This window comes from Anabrus simplex, chromosome 10 (genome assembly GCF_040414725.1).
Source record: "Anabrus simplex isolate iqAnaSimp1 chromosome 10, ASM4041472v1, whole genome shotgun sequence".
Lineage (NCBI taxonomy): Eukaryota > Metazoa > Arthropoda > Insecta > Orthoptera > Tettigoniidae > Anabrus > Anabrus simplex.
This window is the reverse complement of record NC_090274.1, coordinates 6,461,489-6,473,861: the sequence shown is the minus strand read 5'-3', so window position 1 is coordinate 6,473,861 and position 12,373 is coordinate 6,461,489. Positions and strand designations below refer to the sequence as shown.

At 40.2% G+C, this 12,373-nt stretch overlaps 1 protein-coding gene across 1 annotated transcript in view; it reads right to left on the bottom strand.

Moving 5' to 3' along the window:
• Nucleotides 1-12,102, bottom strand: part of LOC136882067 (protein bunched, class 1/class 3/D/E isoforms) — a 285,530-nt gene extending 273,428 nt beyond the window's left edge. Inside the window, exon 1 of the mRNA XM_067154572.2 lies at nucleotides 11,532-12,102. Within this exon, the coding sequence (XP_067010673.1) occupies nucleotides 11,532-11,677 (146 nt within the window). The 5' untranslated portion in view covers nucleotides 11,678-12,102. The remainder of the gene's footprint in view (nucleotides 1-11,531) is intronic.
• Nucleotides 12,103-12,373: the final 271 nt, after the last annotated feature.

The window sequence follows — 12,373 nt, the reverse complement described above, 5'->3', positions numbered from 1 at the left end:
CTAAGAAAGGTGGACTTCCTGAAGGAGAACCGAACCGATGTGAGGAACATTTCGAACCTCGGCGTCTCGGAAAATCACCACAGTAGCTACTGGGAATAAGTCTAATAAGTTACTGTTATCAGAATTGGCATTTGTGATACTTATCAACACTGCACACGAATCAATGTGGACAGACGTACATATTTACTACTTTGTGTCGTCATTTTATTTCTTTAACGCTTCCCCCCCCCCCACACACACACATTGGAGAGATTGCACATGTGCACTTGACCCTGCTTTCCGGCTGGACGCCCATCCTCAAATCGTCGAGGGATGTATTCGTAGAAATCTTCCCTTCATATATTTGGCCCATTTTATATTGTTGCTACTTTAAGTCGTTTTTAAGGATTTTGTGACATATATTTGGGTGATCAAAATTCGGGGCCTGATTATTATTATTATTATTATTATTATTATTATTATTATTATTATTATTATTATTATTAATCCGGAGTACAAGGTACGCATTTCTCATTATTCCCAGTAATACTTTTAATTTTACACTTTCATGAACATTCCTGCGCGCGATATTGAAATACCACACTCAAGTCCTGCAGGATCAGGCGCCCCGGGGGATGAGAGAGCCAGGTCAGGGCCGCGGCTCACAAGAGCGGCACGTGCAGCGGGCAGCCGCTCAGCAGGGGTAGCGAGCAACTTTTTGGTCACGACCCGGGTACACTGTAAACAATTCTGGTATTATATTCCACAGATGGCTGCCTATGTACTGCAATATTACCAGCGTAATTGATCTCAGGTATCCTTACATAAGATCCCTGTGTCGATCACAGGTTCGCCGGTTTAAACCAGTGCATGCCAACACATTCTGCCATACGCTTCCCCCTCCCGCCCCATAAATGTCACAAGTCTCGGTATTTGAAAACTTGCGACAAAACTTACAATGAGAAATCCTACGCGTGTAGGGTACTATTTTAAATCTCTGGAGTGAACTATGTTCCAGTAACATTTTATCGAGCAAACCGCTAAAAACACTGTGAAAAAGACCCGAAATTAAACACTGCTTGAAAGCCGCCAGAGGGAGTAAGATTTTTCAAGGGCCGAAACACACTGTCATATCGTACGATGTGGCATGTAGAGATCTCTGGTGACATATTTGGCGTTTACCCTACAAACTCAAGTGGCAGCAATCCGCTTTACTCTCCTATTTGGTATGAAACTGACGCCAGGCAGCCCAGACGACGTCAAATTAAAATGCATACACTGTAGCTGAGGCGACACTTTTCAAAAAGGACCAAAATAAGAGTTTACCGTATTAATCCTTAGAACTAATCATCGAAGAAAGAAGTTTCGAAGAATGAAAGTATGATCTAAAAAAGGGAAGTTTCATAAAATGCGGCTTTGCAAATCTTGAATCAAAGTCGGACAGCGAAAGAAGAAGAGAAAGCAACGTCAGGTTCAAGAGGAGTCCTGCAGCGAAAACTAAAGACTCCCGATACCCTGAGAACTTAACAGGACGCGATCAACGGAGAACGGACAGCTGCTATGAACAAGTAGCCCCCGCATTCAACGACACTGCCGAAATATAACGAAGAATCGAGTTAAAGCCGTGCTGTAGAATGTTGTATTAGAGAACTTCCCCTTCTAAGACAACATTTTTTTCAGTTACCGTCTGACCCTGGCGCCTGAATGAATGCCGACGCCGTGACACTTGCGTAACTTCGTTATCATCTTGACAAACGTTAACACACATTATAGACTCTTATGCCTTCCATCTATTTGTGACTAGCTCTGCGACCTCGTCTCCGCTCCTCTCATCTAATTTTTAGAAAATGAGTGCCTTATATTCCAAGACAGAAGTTAAAAAGCTGCTCTGTATTCAAAGCGCTTTATATTTACAGTATTTGTTTTACAATTGACTTTACGTTGCACCGACACAGATAGGTCGTATGGCGACGATGGGATAGGAAAGGTCTAGGAGTGGGAAGGAAGCGGCCGTGGCCTTATAACCCACTATCTCCCGCATGCAAGCTCACAGCCGCGCGGCCCTAACCTCATGGCCAACTCGCCCGGTCAGGTCTTTATTGAACGAACTATGCTTGAGTTGTAATCATTTTGACCGGCAAATATCAAATGTATGACTAGAGATCATTTACACGCCTATATTGTAAAACAAGGCATGTTTTTCTGCTCTTCAAAAACCCGACTCCCTGTGCTGAGTTTGAACCCGTGATCTTGGTATTCTGATCCACCAAGGGAGATATAAATGGTAACTTTTTAGGTGCAAATATTATAAAATGAGTGCAAAAACGACAGAGTGTTGGAGAGTGAAAACAAAAGAAGCTCCCTTTGTCTGGCCGCGGCGCCAGCTCTAGCACTGCGGAATGCGTACTCCCAGCTGGGGGAGGGGCAGGCAGCTTCCACCATGCTGCACCACACTGCTGTATTATCGTGCACAGAGTACAACACGACAATGAGTTACAAAATGGATTTCGGGGCTCACGATGCCGTTTCGTGCGATGAAATGATTTGTTTTAAAATATACATATACGTCCATAACACACTTGTTCAACGTCGCAAGGATGGGAGAGGGAAACAATCTTCAGGGCTGCGTGTTTCACCCACCCTGAAGAAACCTGACAGTGGTTCTATCTACAAAACGGCAACACTGACACTACATGCGCAAAGTAGAAACAGTTATTGCATGAAGGCAGCAGCACTAATGGCCGGTTTCTGGTACACCACAGTTACCTAAATGCACTTGTAACTTTAACTGCGCTGTTAACTTTAACGAGTTTCCTGAAACTTAAATCCAGATTTATAATCCCTGGTAATAAACAGTACAGTTATCGTCACGTTTACTATCTCTCATCCTCCAATAGATGTCTCTACGCAAATGTTTTGGAGTTATTTTGGTAATATCTAGTTACTTTTACTAGCAGAAGTTTTCTACAATGAAAAATGGTTGGCAAGTATGTACACAGTCATCTCAATGAATCTGATTCAGCATGTAATAATCTCTCATAATATGAATATATGTACGATCTAATAATGCAAAAATGAGATAAATTTCCCCCTTCTTTCTTATTTACGGTACGCAGACATCGTCTTAAATTTCACCTTGATCGCTGTCGTCAATAGAATGATAAAAATACACCCCAATTTACCAACAGATCATTTTTCACTGATCCGGAGCAGAACAAGCGTAAACGAAAATAATCACATAAATGAAAATGTGCAGCACACTTTGGAACCTATCATTCCGGCAATGAAGTTCTGAACTAATGGTGCGATATCCATTTTCTCTCGCTGCAATTGTTGCAGATTTTTTTAGTAGACTGCAAACAAACGGAAAACTCGTCCTTAAAATACGCATATGCTGTTTTTCTCTTCAATGATGCTAAACATATTCGGAAAGATTACCGTTTCTTCAGTATCTCGGCGCCGAGTCCTACGTGCAAAATGTTGCTTATTCCTGCTCGTATCTCTCTGGGAACTCGCTCATTTATCATTCTTTTTTGATATGTAATTTCGCCTGATCTGATGCCAAACCCATTTTTTTTTTCGGGCTTTCATGGCACAACTTCAACATTACGAAAGCATTACAAATTGCGATCTCCAACAGCCGAAAGAAAATAGCCTTATCACTCAATGTTTCATTAGTAGTTCTCTAATGTACTCTTCGAACTGAGAATAACACTCGGGATAAGAACTCAGTGACGATACCAGGAACCTGCTAAAGAGGAGGAGAGAACTGAAAATTCACTCTGACTGTGACAAAATACAGTACTCTGAGCTGTGCAAAACCGTAAGAAAGAGAATTAAAACTGACTTAAAGAAATTCAATGAAGATACTCTAAGAACTTGCTTATCTGAAAAAACAAGTTTGAAGTCTGCTAAAAGGAAGCTACAGATCGGGAAGAAGCAATTAATTGATTTAGGTGGGGACAACGGACGAATTACTGATAGGGAAGAACTTCTTGAGTTCATCAGGAAGTTTCATAGCAAATTGTACGAGAAGGCTGATGATAACCTGTCTTTGCCTGACTTATCCAACATTTCCCAAGTCCCGGAAGTTCTCCCATCTGAGATCAGACATGCTATAAACAGTATGAAAAAAAGAAATCAGTCGCTGGTAGCGATAACCTTTCAGTTAGCGTTCTCAAACTTGCTGGTGATGAAACTTTAAGCACTTGGCAAAAATATTCACGTCTTGTCAACGCAATGCATTCACCCCTCCATCATGGAACAGAGCAATGATAATTCTCCTGCACAAAATAAGGAACATACATGACATTAGAAATGATCGTCCTATTAGGTTGCTTTCTGTCCTTTACAAGGTTTTCACCAAGGTACTGACAAATAGAATCAGTTCAACGCTTGATTTTGCCCAGTCAATTGAACAAGCAGGTTTCCGCCGAGGTTTTGGAACAATCGACCACATACTCACCCTTCGTGAAGTTATCAGCAGAAGTAATGGATATCGGTGAGTCACGCTACTGTTATACAAGCCTTAGCCCAACACGGCGTCGATGCTGCCTACATAAGAGTACTCCAGCATATCTACCAAACCTTTTCAGCCTTCGTGAACGTCAATGTGCCAACCGCGGATTTTCCCATTCAAAGAGGTGTAAAGCAAGGCGACCCCATATCTCCCAAGCTGTTCTCAGCAGTATTATAAATGGCCATGTCAAAAATCAACCGGCAAAAGTACAGGAATCAAAATCAATTGGAAAAGGCTGAACAATTTAAGGTTTGCAGATGACATTACACTTTTGGCCAACGACATCAATGAACTACAAACTCTAATACAAGATCTTGTCTCAGCCTGTCAAAAAGTGGGACTATCCATGAACCTTTCTAAAACCAAAGTAATGCTCAACAAATAGACCCTAGTAGGAAAGCTACACGTGAGAAACTCAACACTAGAAAAGGTCAATGAGTATGTCTATCTTGGGCAGCTTGTAAACATGAAAGGGGACTTAAGACCGGAAATCTTCCGACGTATCAAACTAGGATGGCAAGCCTACGGAAGAAATTCTTCAATCTTCAAATCCAACATGCCAACCCACCTAAAGAAGATAGTCTTTGACCAGAGTGTTCTCCCTGTACTGACTTACAGTTGCGAAACCTGGACATTGAGCGAGTTTGTTAAGCAAAAACTCAGAACAACCCAAAGAGCTATGGAACGGATCATGCTAGGCTTCACGAGGAAAGACAGGAAGAGAGCAGATTACATCAGGTCAGTCACAAAGGTCAGTGACATTTTAGAAAGGGTGTTTACCCTAAAATGGCAGTGGGCAGGCCATGTTGCTCGGGGAACTGATGGTAGGTGGACAAAGCTTCTGCTTGAGTGGAGTCCGAAAGATTATCTGAGACGTAGGGGAAGACCACCGGACAGATGGGATAAAGACATCCGGAAGATTACTGGGATCAATTGGCAGAACATCGCTCAAGACCGTCCCAGATGGAGAGACCTCATGAAAACCTACCTTGCTTCGGACTTAAAGAGGTCATAAAGTAAAAACGATTGAATATGGCTGATAGTGATACTGATAGTGAATAACTGCCACGGACTATTAATTTGAGATTTACTTATACTGACCAAGCAACATGCACGGACAAAACTATTCTCGTAACTCCTGACGTGAAGTCCACTTGAGAATTTCAATCGAACGTAACAAGCTAACCCTGACTGAGTGTGTGAAGTGTGTTAACACAGATAAGGTAACATAAACTAAAGCTCACAGCAAGATTTTTAACTAAATAAGTCCAGATGTTTTATGTTTATTGGGAGTCTATGAGACCTCATGTCACCAGTAAAGGATATTTCAACATTAACAAAAGCAATTAAAAATCAATATTTATTATTCAGCAGGCTTATATTAAATGCATACCGCTACCTAAGATATTTATTACTTAGTACAAATATAAATATTAATGGCAGATACTTCATAATTTCAGACTGGGTGTTCATTAACTGTTGGCGAGACTCATGATTCAAAGCCTGATTGAAGAGATCTTAACGTTATAGCTACACTGAAAGATCAATTTAATCTTGATGGAAATACGTTTGATTCGAGTTCTATTTTATTTGGCGATCCATTTCCCGTATTGGAAGATATATGTATAGCAGACGCGTCATGCTCTGAGGAGATTGTAACCTAAACACCTGGGACAGTGACTAAAGCCAGTGGTAACGTGGAAGTAAACGTACTGACCGAAATATTAAAACTCCAGCACACCCCAGCACGGTAAAACTACAATACATATATTATAATCAGTTCATTAAGACTAGAGCCCGGATTTCCATGCAAATGCATGTTTTTAAATAAGCCGGTCACACCTCTCAAACTTTGCAGATATTTGTTTTATGGTTTAACGATTTCAAATAACTATTATTTTTCCCTGCATGTTTACCTTTTTAGGAGAAAATTCATGCATAATGCATATTTTGAAGATTTTGGATTTAATAGCGAATATTTGGACATTTAATACTGCATAATATGACTTATCTTCTGACTTTGCCTTTTATGAACATCGGTGTGCAGAATTTGGGACCGTTTTTTCCACGTTATGCAGTATGTCTATTACTGAGAGACGGCGAGAATGAATTCGTGGCATCCTACGTTACAACCAAAGTATGTACATGAAGTCGAGATCCTATAAACCAATTAACCAAGCAGTTTCTTATTTGTTGCTTGTGTAAACACTGACGTAACCCGGATGTCCCCACGTCGATCTCCGTAATTCTTAGGAATGAAATGTCCCAGTTATACATTGCTATAAACGAAACCTTAAATTGTGCATTACTCATTTGTTCGTCTATAAACCTTAGTTTAACACTGAAGACTCTTCCCGGAACTCTCACTCGTCTGTTTTCTCCGGAGGCAATCGTTACCGGTTATTGAGAACATTCCGCAATCATCGCACGGAGAAGTAGGTGCACCAGATAGAGATAGGTTCAACAAAGTGATCCGTTCAAATCCTGACTTTGAATTCGTCAAACTTATATAAGAAGCATTGTGGTGACGAAGGAAGATCATTTTCTAAGTTGAAGAATATGCTGACAGATAAACGGATGAGCTCAAATCAAGGCAATATGGGATATTACGGTACCGTACTAGTTGTACACATTTCCTAAAGGAACTGAATTTTGATAGTGCATATTTTCCAGTTTATCATGCATCTTTTGCCATACGATAGTGCATGCAGTTACCAGTCGTTGCGCAGATAACCGTGAAGAAGCCGACAACTGTTGTTTCGGAACCTCATTTTAAACGTATCACCATGTTAAGTCGCTGTTAACTACGCATCTACAGATAACTATCGTTCCAGAAACCGCCCATAAGTACGTCAAAGTGCTGGTATTTATGTCCTGCAGGAGTTCCTTTATGAGCCAGAAAATCTACGAACACGATGCTGGAGTATTTGCGCACAACAAGAAGAAGAAGAAGAAGAAGAAGAAGAAGAAGAAGAAGAAGAAGAAGAGCTCGAAACATGCTGCCAATCTATACCAATATAATAAAGAGAGTGCGAATTTGAGTTTGTTTATATCTAGAGGGTAATCTCAGAAACTACTGGGCGGATTCTAAACATTCTTTCACTAATATAAAGATACATTATTCCTGACTGCTATAGGCTATATTTTATTTTCAAAACGATTCGGGGGTGGGGGACACGGGGGAGATATAAAAATAATAGGCTAATATAGGCGAAACATCGAATATGTCGTACAACGACGAGACAAAGCTCGTTTAAAGCCCCTTGACGCAAAGAACAAAACTTAGTAAGCTCTACGGGTCCGAAAACCATGTTTTAAGGCCCTAAAACCAACCGTTATGTAGATATTGGCACCACACTAACCTGCTCTAGGAATCGGATAAAGAAATGAACAGCCGTAATTATGGCAACAACAGCTCCAGGATATTAGAACAGCAAGATTATGCGTGTACGTTTGGGCATAACTGCCAACCAAAATTGGTACACACAATCCCTGAGCATATCTACAGCATCTCAAAAACTTAACATGCTATAGATGTGAAAACTGCTATTTGTAATATTTTAAAAATAGAAAACAGGTTATTATTTTGTTTTTGGAAAAACCACTTAACGTGGCGGGTAGGGGGGGGGGGGGGTAAAGGTACTGAAAAGGAGGTTGAATTACTTTTATTAGGATACTGATATCTCCGAACTGAAGATGTTACAGACGTAAAAATTGGTATTTGGAGTTTCCTATTAAAAGAAAGAAACATGTATTCTTTTATTTTCTGAAAATCCAGTTAAGAAAGGATGGAAGGATTGAAACATTAGTTGAATTATTTGTATGAGGACACTTACACCTAAAAAAACCTAAAGATGTTACAGACGTGAAAATAGATATTTGGAATCCCCTTTAAAAATTAAAAACGTGTACAGTTCTATGTCACATGGCCATCTTAGCCCCAAAAGGCAATACCACAAACTTATTTTACAAAGAGTTTCTGGGGTAAATAAAACTCAGTTTTGCAGTGAAGTCTTATACTTTAGGGATTTTCAGATAATGTGTTAGTACAGTGCTATGGAACGATTACTTTCATCAAATTACGAAATCCACGCGAGAGAAGCCGCGGATAACAGCTAGTATGAAATAAAATTGGCAGATTTTAGAATGCTAGAAATAACTACAGGGATAGCTTTTCAAGGCAATATGAAATCGAAGAACCATATGGTACTTAATCCCCAGTCTACTCAGAGTGTACACCGCCGCTTCATTTTCAATGTAGAGAAACGCGCCTTCCAAATGCGTGCATGGTCATGTCGTAACTCTATTCATGACCTGTTAGAACAGAGGAAAACTTTTCCGGGTCACAATGCTCTTTATCATTATTTAATGTGGGGCGAATGAACAGATTATCGTACCGGAAAAGTGGAAAACTTCAGTATTATTATTCGAAAATGTCCATAGGAAACGAACAAGTCTACACGAAACAAAACAAAAAGGCACGGACCGGGAAAAAATATAGAAGAGTATATCAATTGCCTCTCTTTGTGGATGATATGACAGTCCCTGTGAATGACGTCGATTCAGTAATGAGAGGAACAACAATATTTTAAGAAATGGCCATAAAGAAGCCAATTCCAACAATGATGAGCAAAGAACGAGGAAATATTGAGAATTCAAATTTACTGGGGAGATAGCACCTTCTGTGGTAGATCGTCGGCCTCCAGTAACCCGGTGACATGTTTCGTATTTAACCGACAAAACTAATTAAACGCCCAGTGACGGAACGCGCAAGATTACCGACAGCCTCGATGGCTTGCACTAGATAGCTCAGCTGGAGAATAACGTGGTGTACGCTGCTCAAACTTACGATGACTACAACTGGAAAGGTAAAGAAAGAAAGATCTTGAGCAAGAAGAGACAAGAGAATTGCACAACCAGGGTATCTCTTCAGAATGAACGAAGACAGGCGCACACGAAAAATCCCTGACCCACTTCGAGAGGAAACAAACTGCCTCAGACGGTTCACTGAAATCAGTTCTGATAGGCAGAAAATGGCCATCAGACAAAAGTACATTCACGATATAAACCTTTTCCCATGAATGGTGTCACAGTTCAAGATAAAGTGCTATTTTCAGAACTCTGGTCCACTGTGACCCGTGCCGAACATGCATCTTCATCATAGACCGTTATGCCCTTTACCGTTCAGTCTGAAAGCCTCTGTGAATTTACTAAACGTCGCCACAATCCTCTATTTACAACTAGTGCTGTGGCCTCATTTCGTTCTATACCTCTTATCTTTAAATTGTTAGAAGCCGAGTCTAACCATCACCGTCTGGGTCGCCCTCTACTTCTCTTACTCTCCATAACATAATCCATTATTCTCCTCGGTGACCTATCCTCCTCCATTCGCCTCACATGACGGTTTCTGCGTACAGCGTCATCCATCGAATTAATTCATTCCTAACGTATCCTTTATCTCCTCATTCCGAGTACCCTTCTGCCACTATTCCCACCTGTTTGTACCAGCAATCATTCTTGCTACTTTCATGTCTGTTACTTCTAACTTATGAATAAGATATCCTGAGTCCACCCAGCTTTCGCTCCCGTAAAGCAAAGTTGGTCTGCTAACTGACCGATGTAAAGATAGTTTCGTATGGGAGCTGACTTCTTTCTTACAGAATACTGCTAATCGCAACTGCGAGCTCACGGCATTAGCTTTACTACACCTTGATCAATCTCACTTGCTATATTACCATCCTAGGAGAATACCAAAGAGCAGGTACTTATTTTAGCAAGTAAACGAAAGAATCCCAACTTTGAATGTTTTGTACATAATCTTACTTCTTTTTTAAATATTTTTTTTTCCATAGAACTGATATTTTTGTTTTACTAATAGATAACATTCTGTATGAAAGTGTGCAGTAGAACTATTTTCTACTCGTGTGATTAAAATATCTCCACCCATGCAAAGAAGGGTTCCTTTTACGCACGAGTTGCAGAAATAACTGAATCGGGTATTGTAAAGGAGATCTAAGTCCGTAAATTGAAGATAAATACATTTTGGTATTAAATTAGGATCACTATATTTAACGAACTCAGTTGGCACATACTTGTTGTGTACACTATATCAGGTTGTATGTTGCCCACTCTGTAAACTGGCTTCACTGGAATATTTCATGGAATTAGCTTTCTCATTCTTTGTTTAGCGCAGACACACCATGGGAAGCATTATGGTTACGCAAGTCATAAAAATGAGACATGACAGCAATGTACCTCAATCTCCTAAACAGAAAGAAAGAAAACGGCACGATGAATCCTACAAGAGATATATGATGTCTGTTTAAAGAGCCCCGTGTTGTTGAGTTGCCACCCATAAAAGCATATCCTGCAGGCAATGTACCAAGAAAAGAAAGCAAAATCAAAGATTTGAGAAGGGTTTATGAGTATGTTGCTCAGGAATTTAGAGAGATTACCGAGTGAGTGGCTAAGCGGTTTCGACCCGTAGCTGTCGGTCTGTATTCCAGCCCCACTGCCGGCAAACGATCGCTTCCTTTCCACTCCTACCCCTTTCCTAATCCACATCTCCAAACGCAACAGACTGTGACTCCTCTCTGCTTTGTATGCTAATACAATAATGTTTTCATTTATACATATTTTGTTTTTTCAACATGCGTTTGTTCATGCCCAACGCAAGAAATGATTTTCTGACAAATATCACATATTCCATTAATCATTTCCCTCAATAATTCTGAAGATTATGATCGTAAACAACAGCAGATTGTAAAAAAGGTACCCACATTAAACCATTCAAAAATCCATAAACGTAGACTCAAATTACAAAATACTCCCACCAAACGAATTATTTTCACATTCATTTCAACTAAAAAATGTGATCATATTAAGTAAATACACAATTAAGAAACTTGAAACTAGAAGTGAATGGCTCAGGTACCGTTTTATAATATCCGGTCCAACTATTTTACATTCTGTATGATATGACAAACTTCGGGCAATGCCATCTTTAAATCAACAAAACTGCGGCTGCACTTACCCAATGAAGTTCTTGATGAAGCAGTAGACGGCGAACAGGGTGCTATCGTTGAGGTCCAGCTCGGGTTTCAAGCGCGGTAGACTGGTTTCTGCAGGGGGATGAGCGGTCGAGCTTCTCAACATCCTATGGTCTGTAGCAGTGGTCATCGTGTGTCACTTATAACCACCTTCTTCTTGCCTGCTTCCCATCGACACAAGAAGAAAAAATCTCAACTCTTTGTTCTCACTAAACGCTTTGCTTTCTCTTGCTGCGATCTCGATTATTGTTGTGTTTACTTCTCAACTTCTTTGCAATATATGATGATATAATTTAATTTACCCGTATTTTCCTGAGAAAAATTGAGGTTAAAAATAAAGATATTTTTGTGTGTTGTGCAGCAAGGCGGGTGACTGTGGTGGTACACTACGAAAATACAAACAAAGAGAGAATGTGTCCTGTGGATGGACTATGCTGGAGCGAAGGCAGGGGAGGTCTGTGCGTGTGTATTGCTGGTATTCTACGCTGCCCGGGATGTATTGATCTGAGCCAGGGCGCAAGGACGGAAGAACAAGGTCCGCCTTCCTCTACTGCAACAACATGTGGGTTCAGCTTTGTTTACACTATGGTCACTTCGATACACAAGGCACACACCTATTGGCTCAATTTCCAAACAGTCTTTCATAGAAAAATGTATTATTCAATTACGAAGCACCAAGTATTGAGCAAATTGTAAAAATATCGTATTACGGATCTTCAAAAATATTCAGCCTCAAAGGTGATTCTAGTTGATTAATATTTTACAAATATCATGAGTTTTTCAACAACAGCAAGTCCCTCCTAGTCAATTTCTTCCAAACAAAATT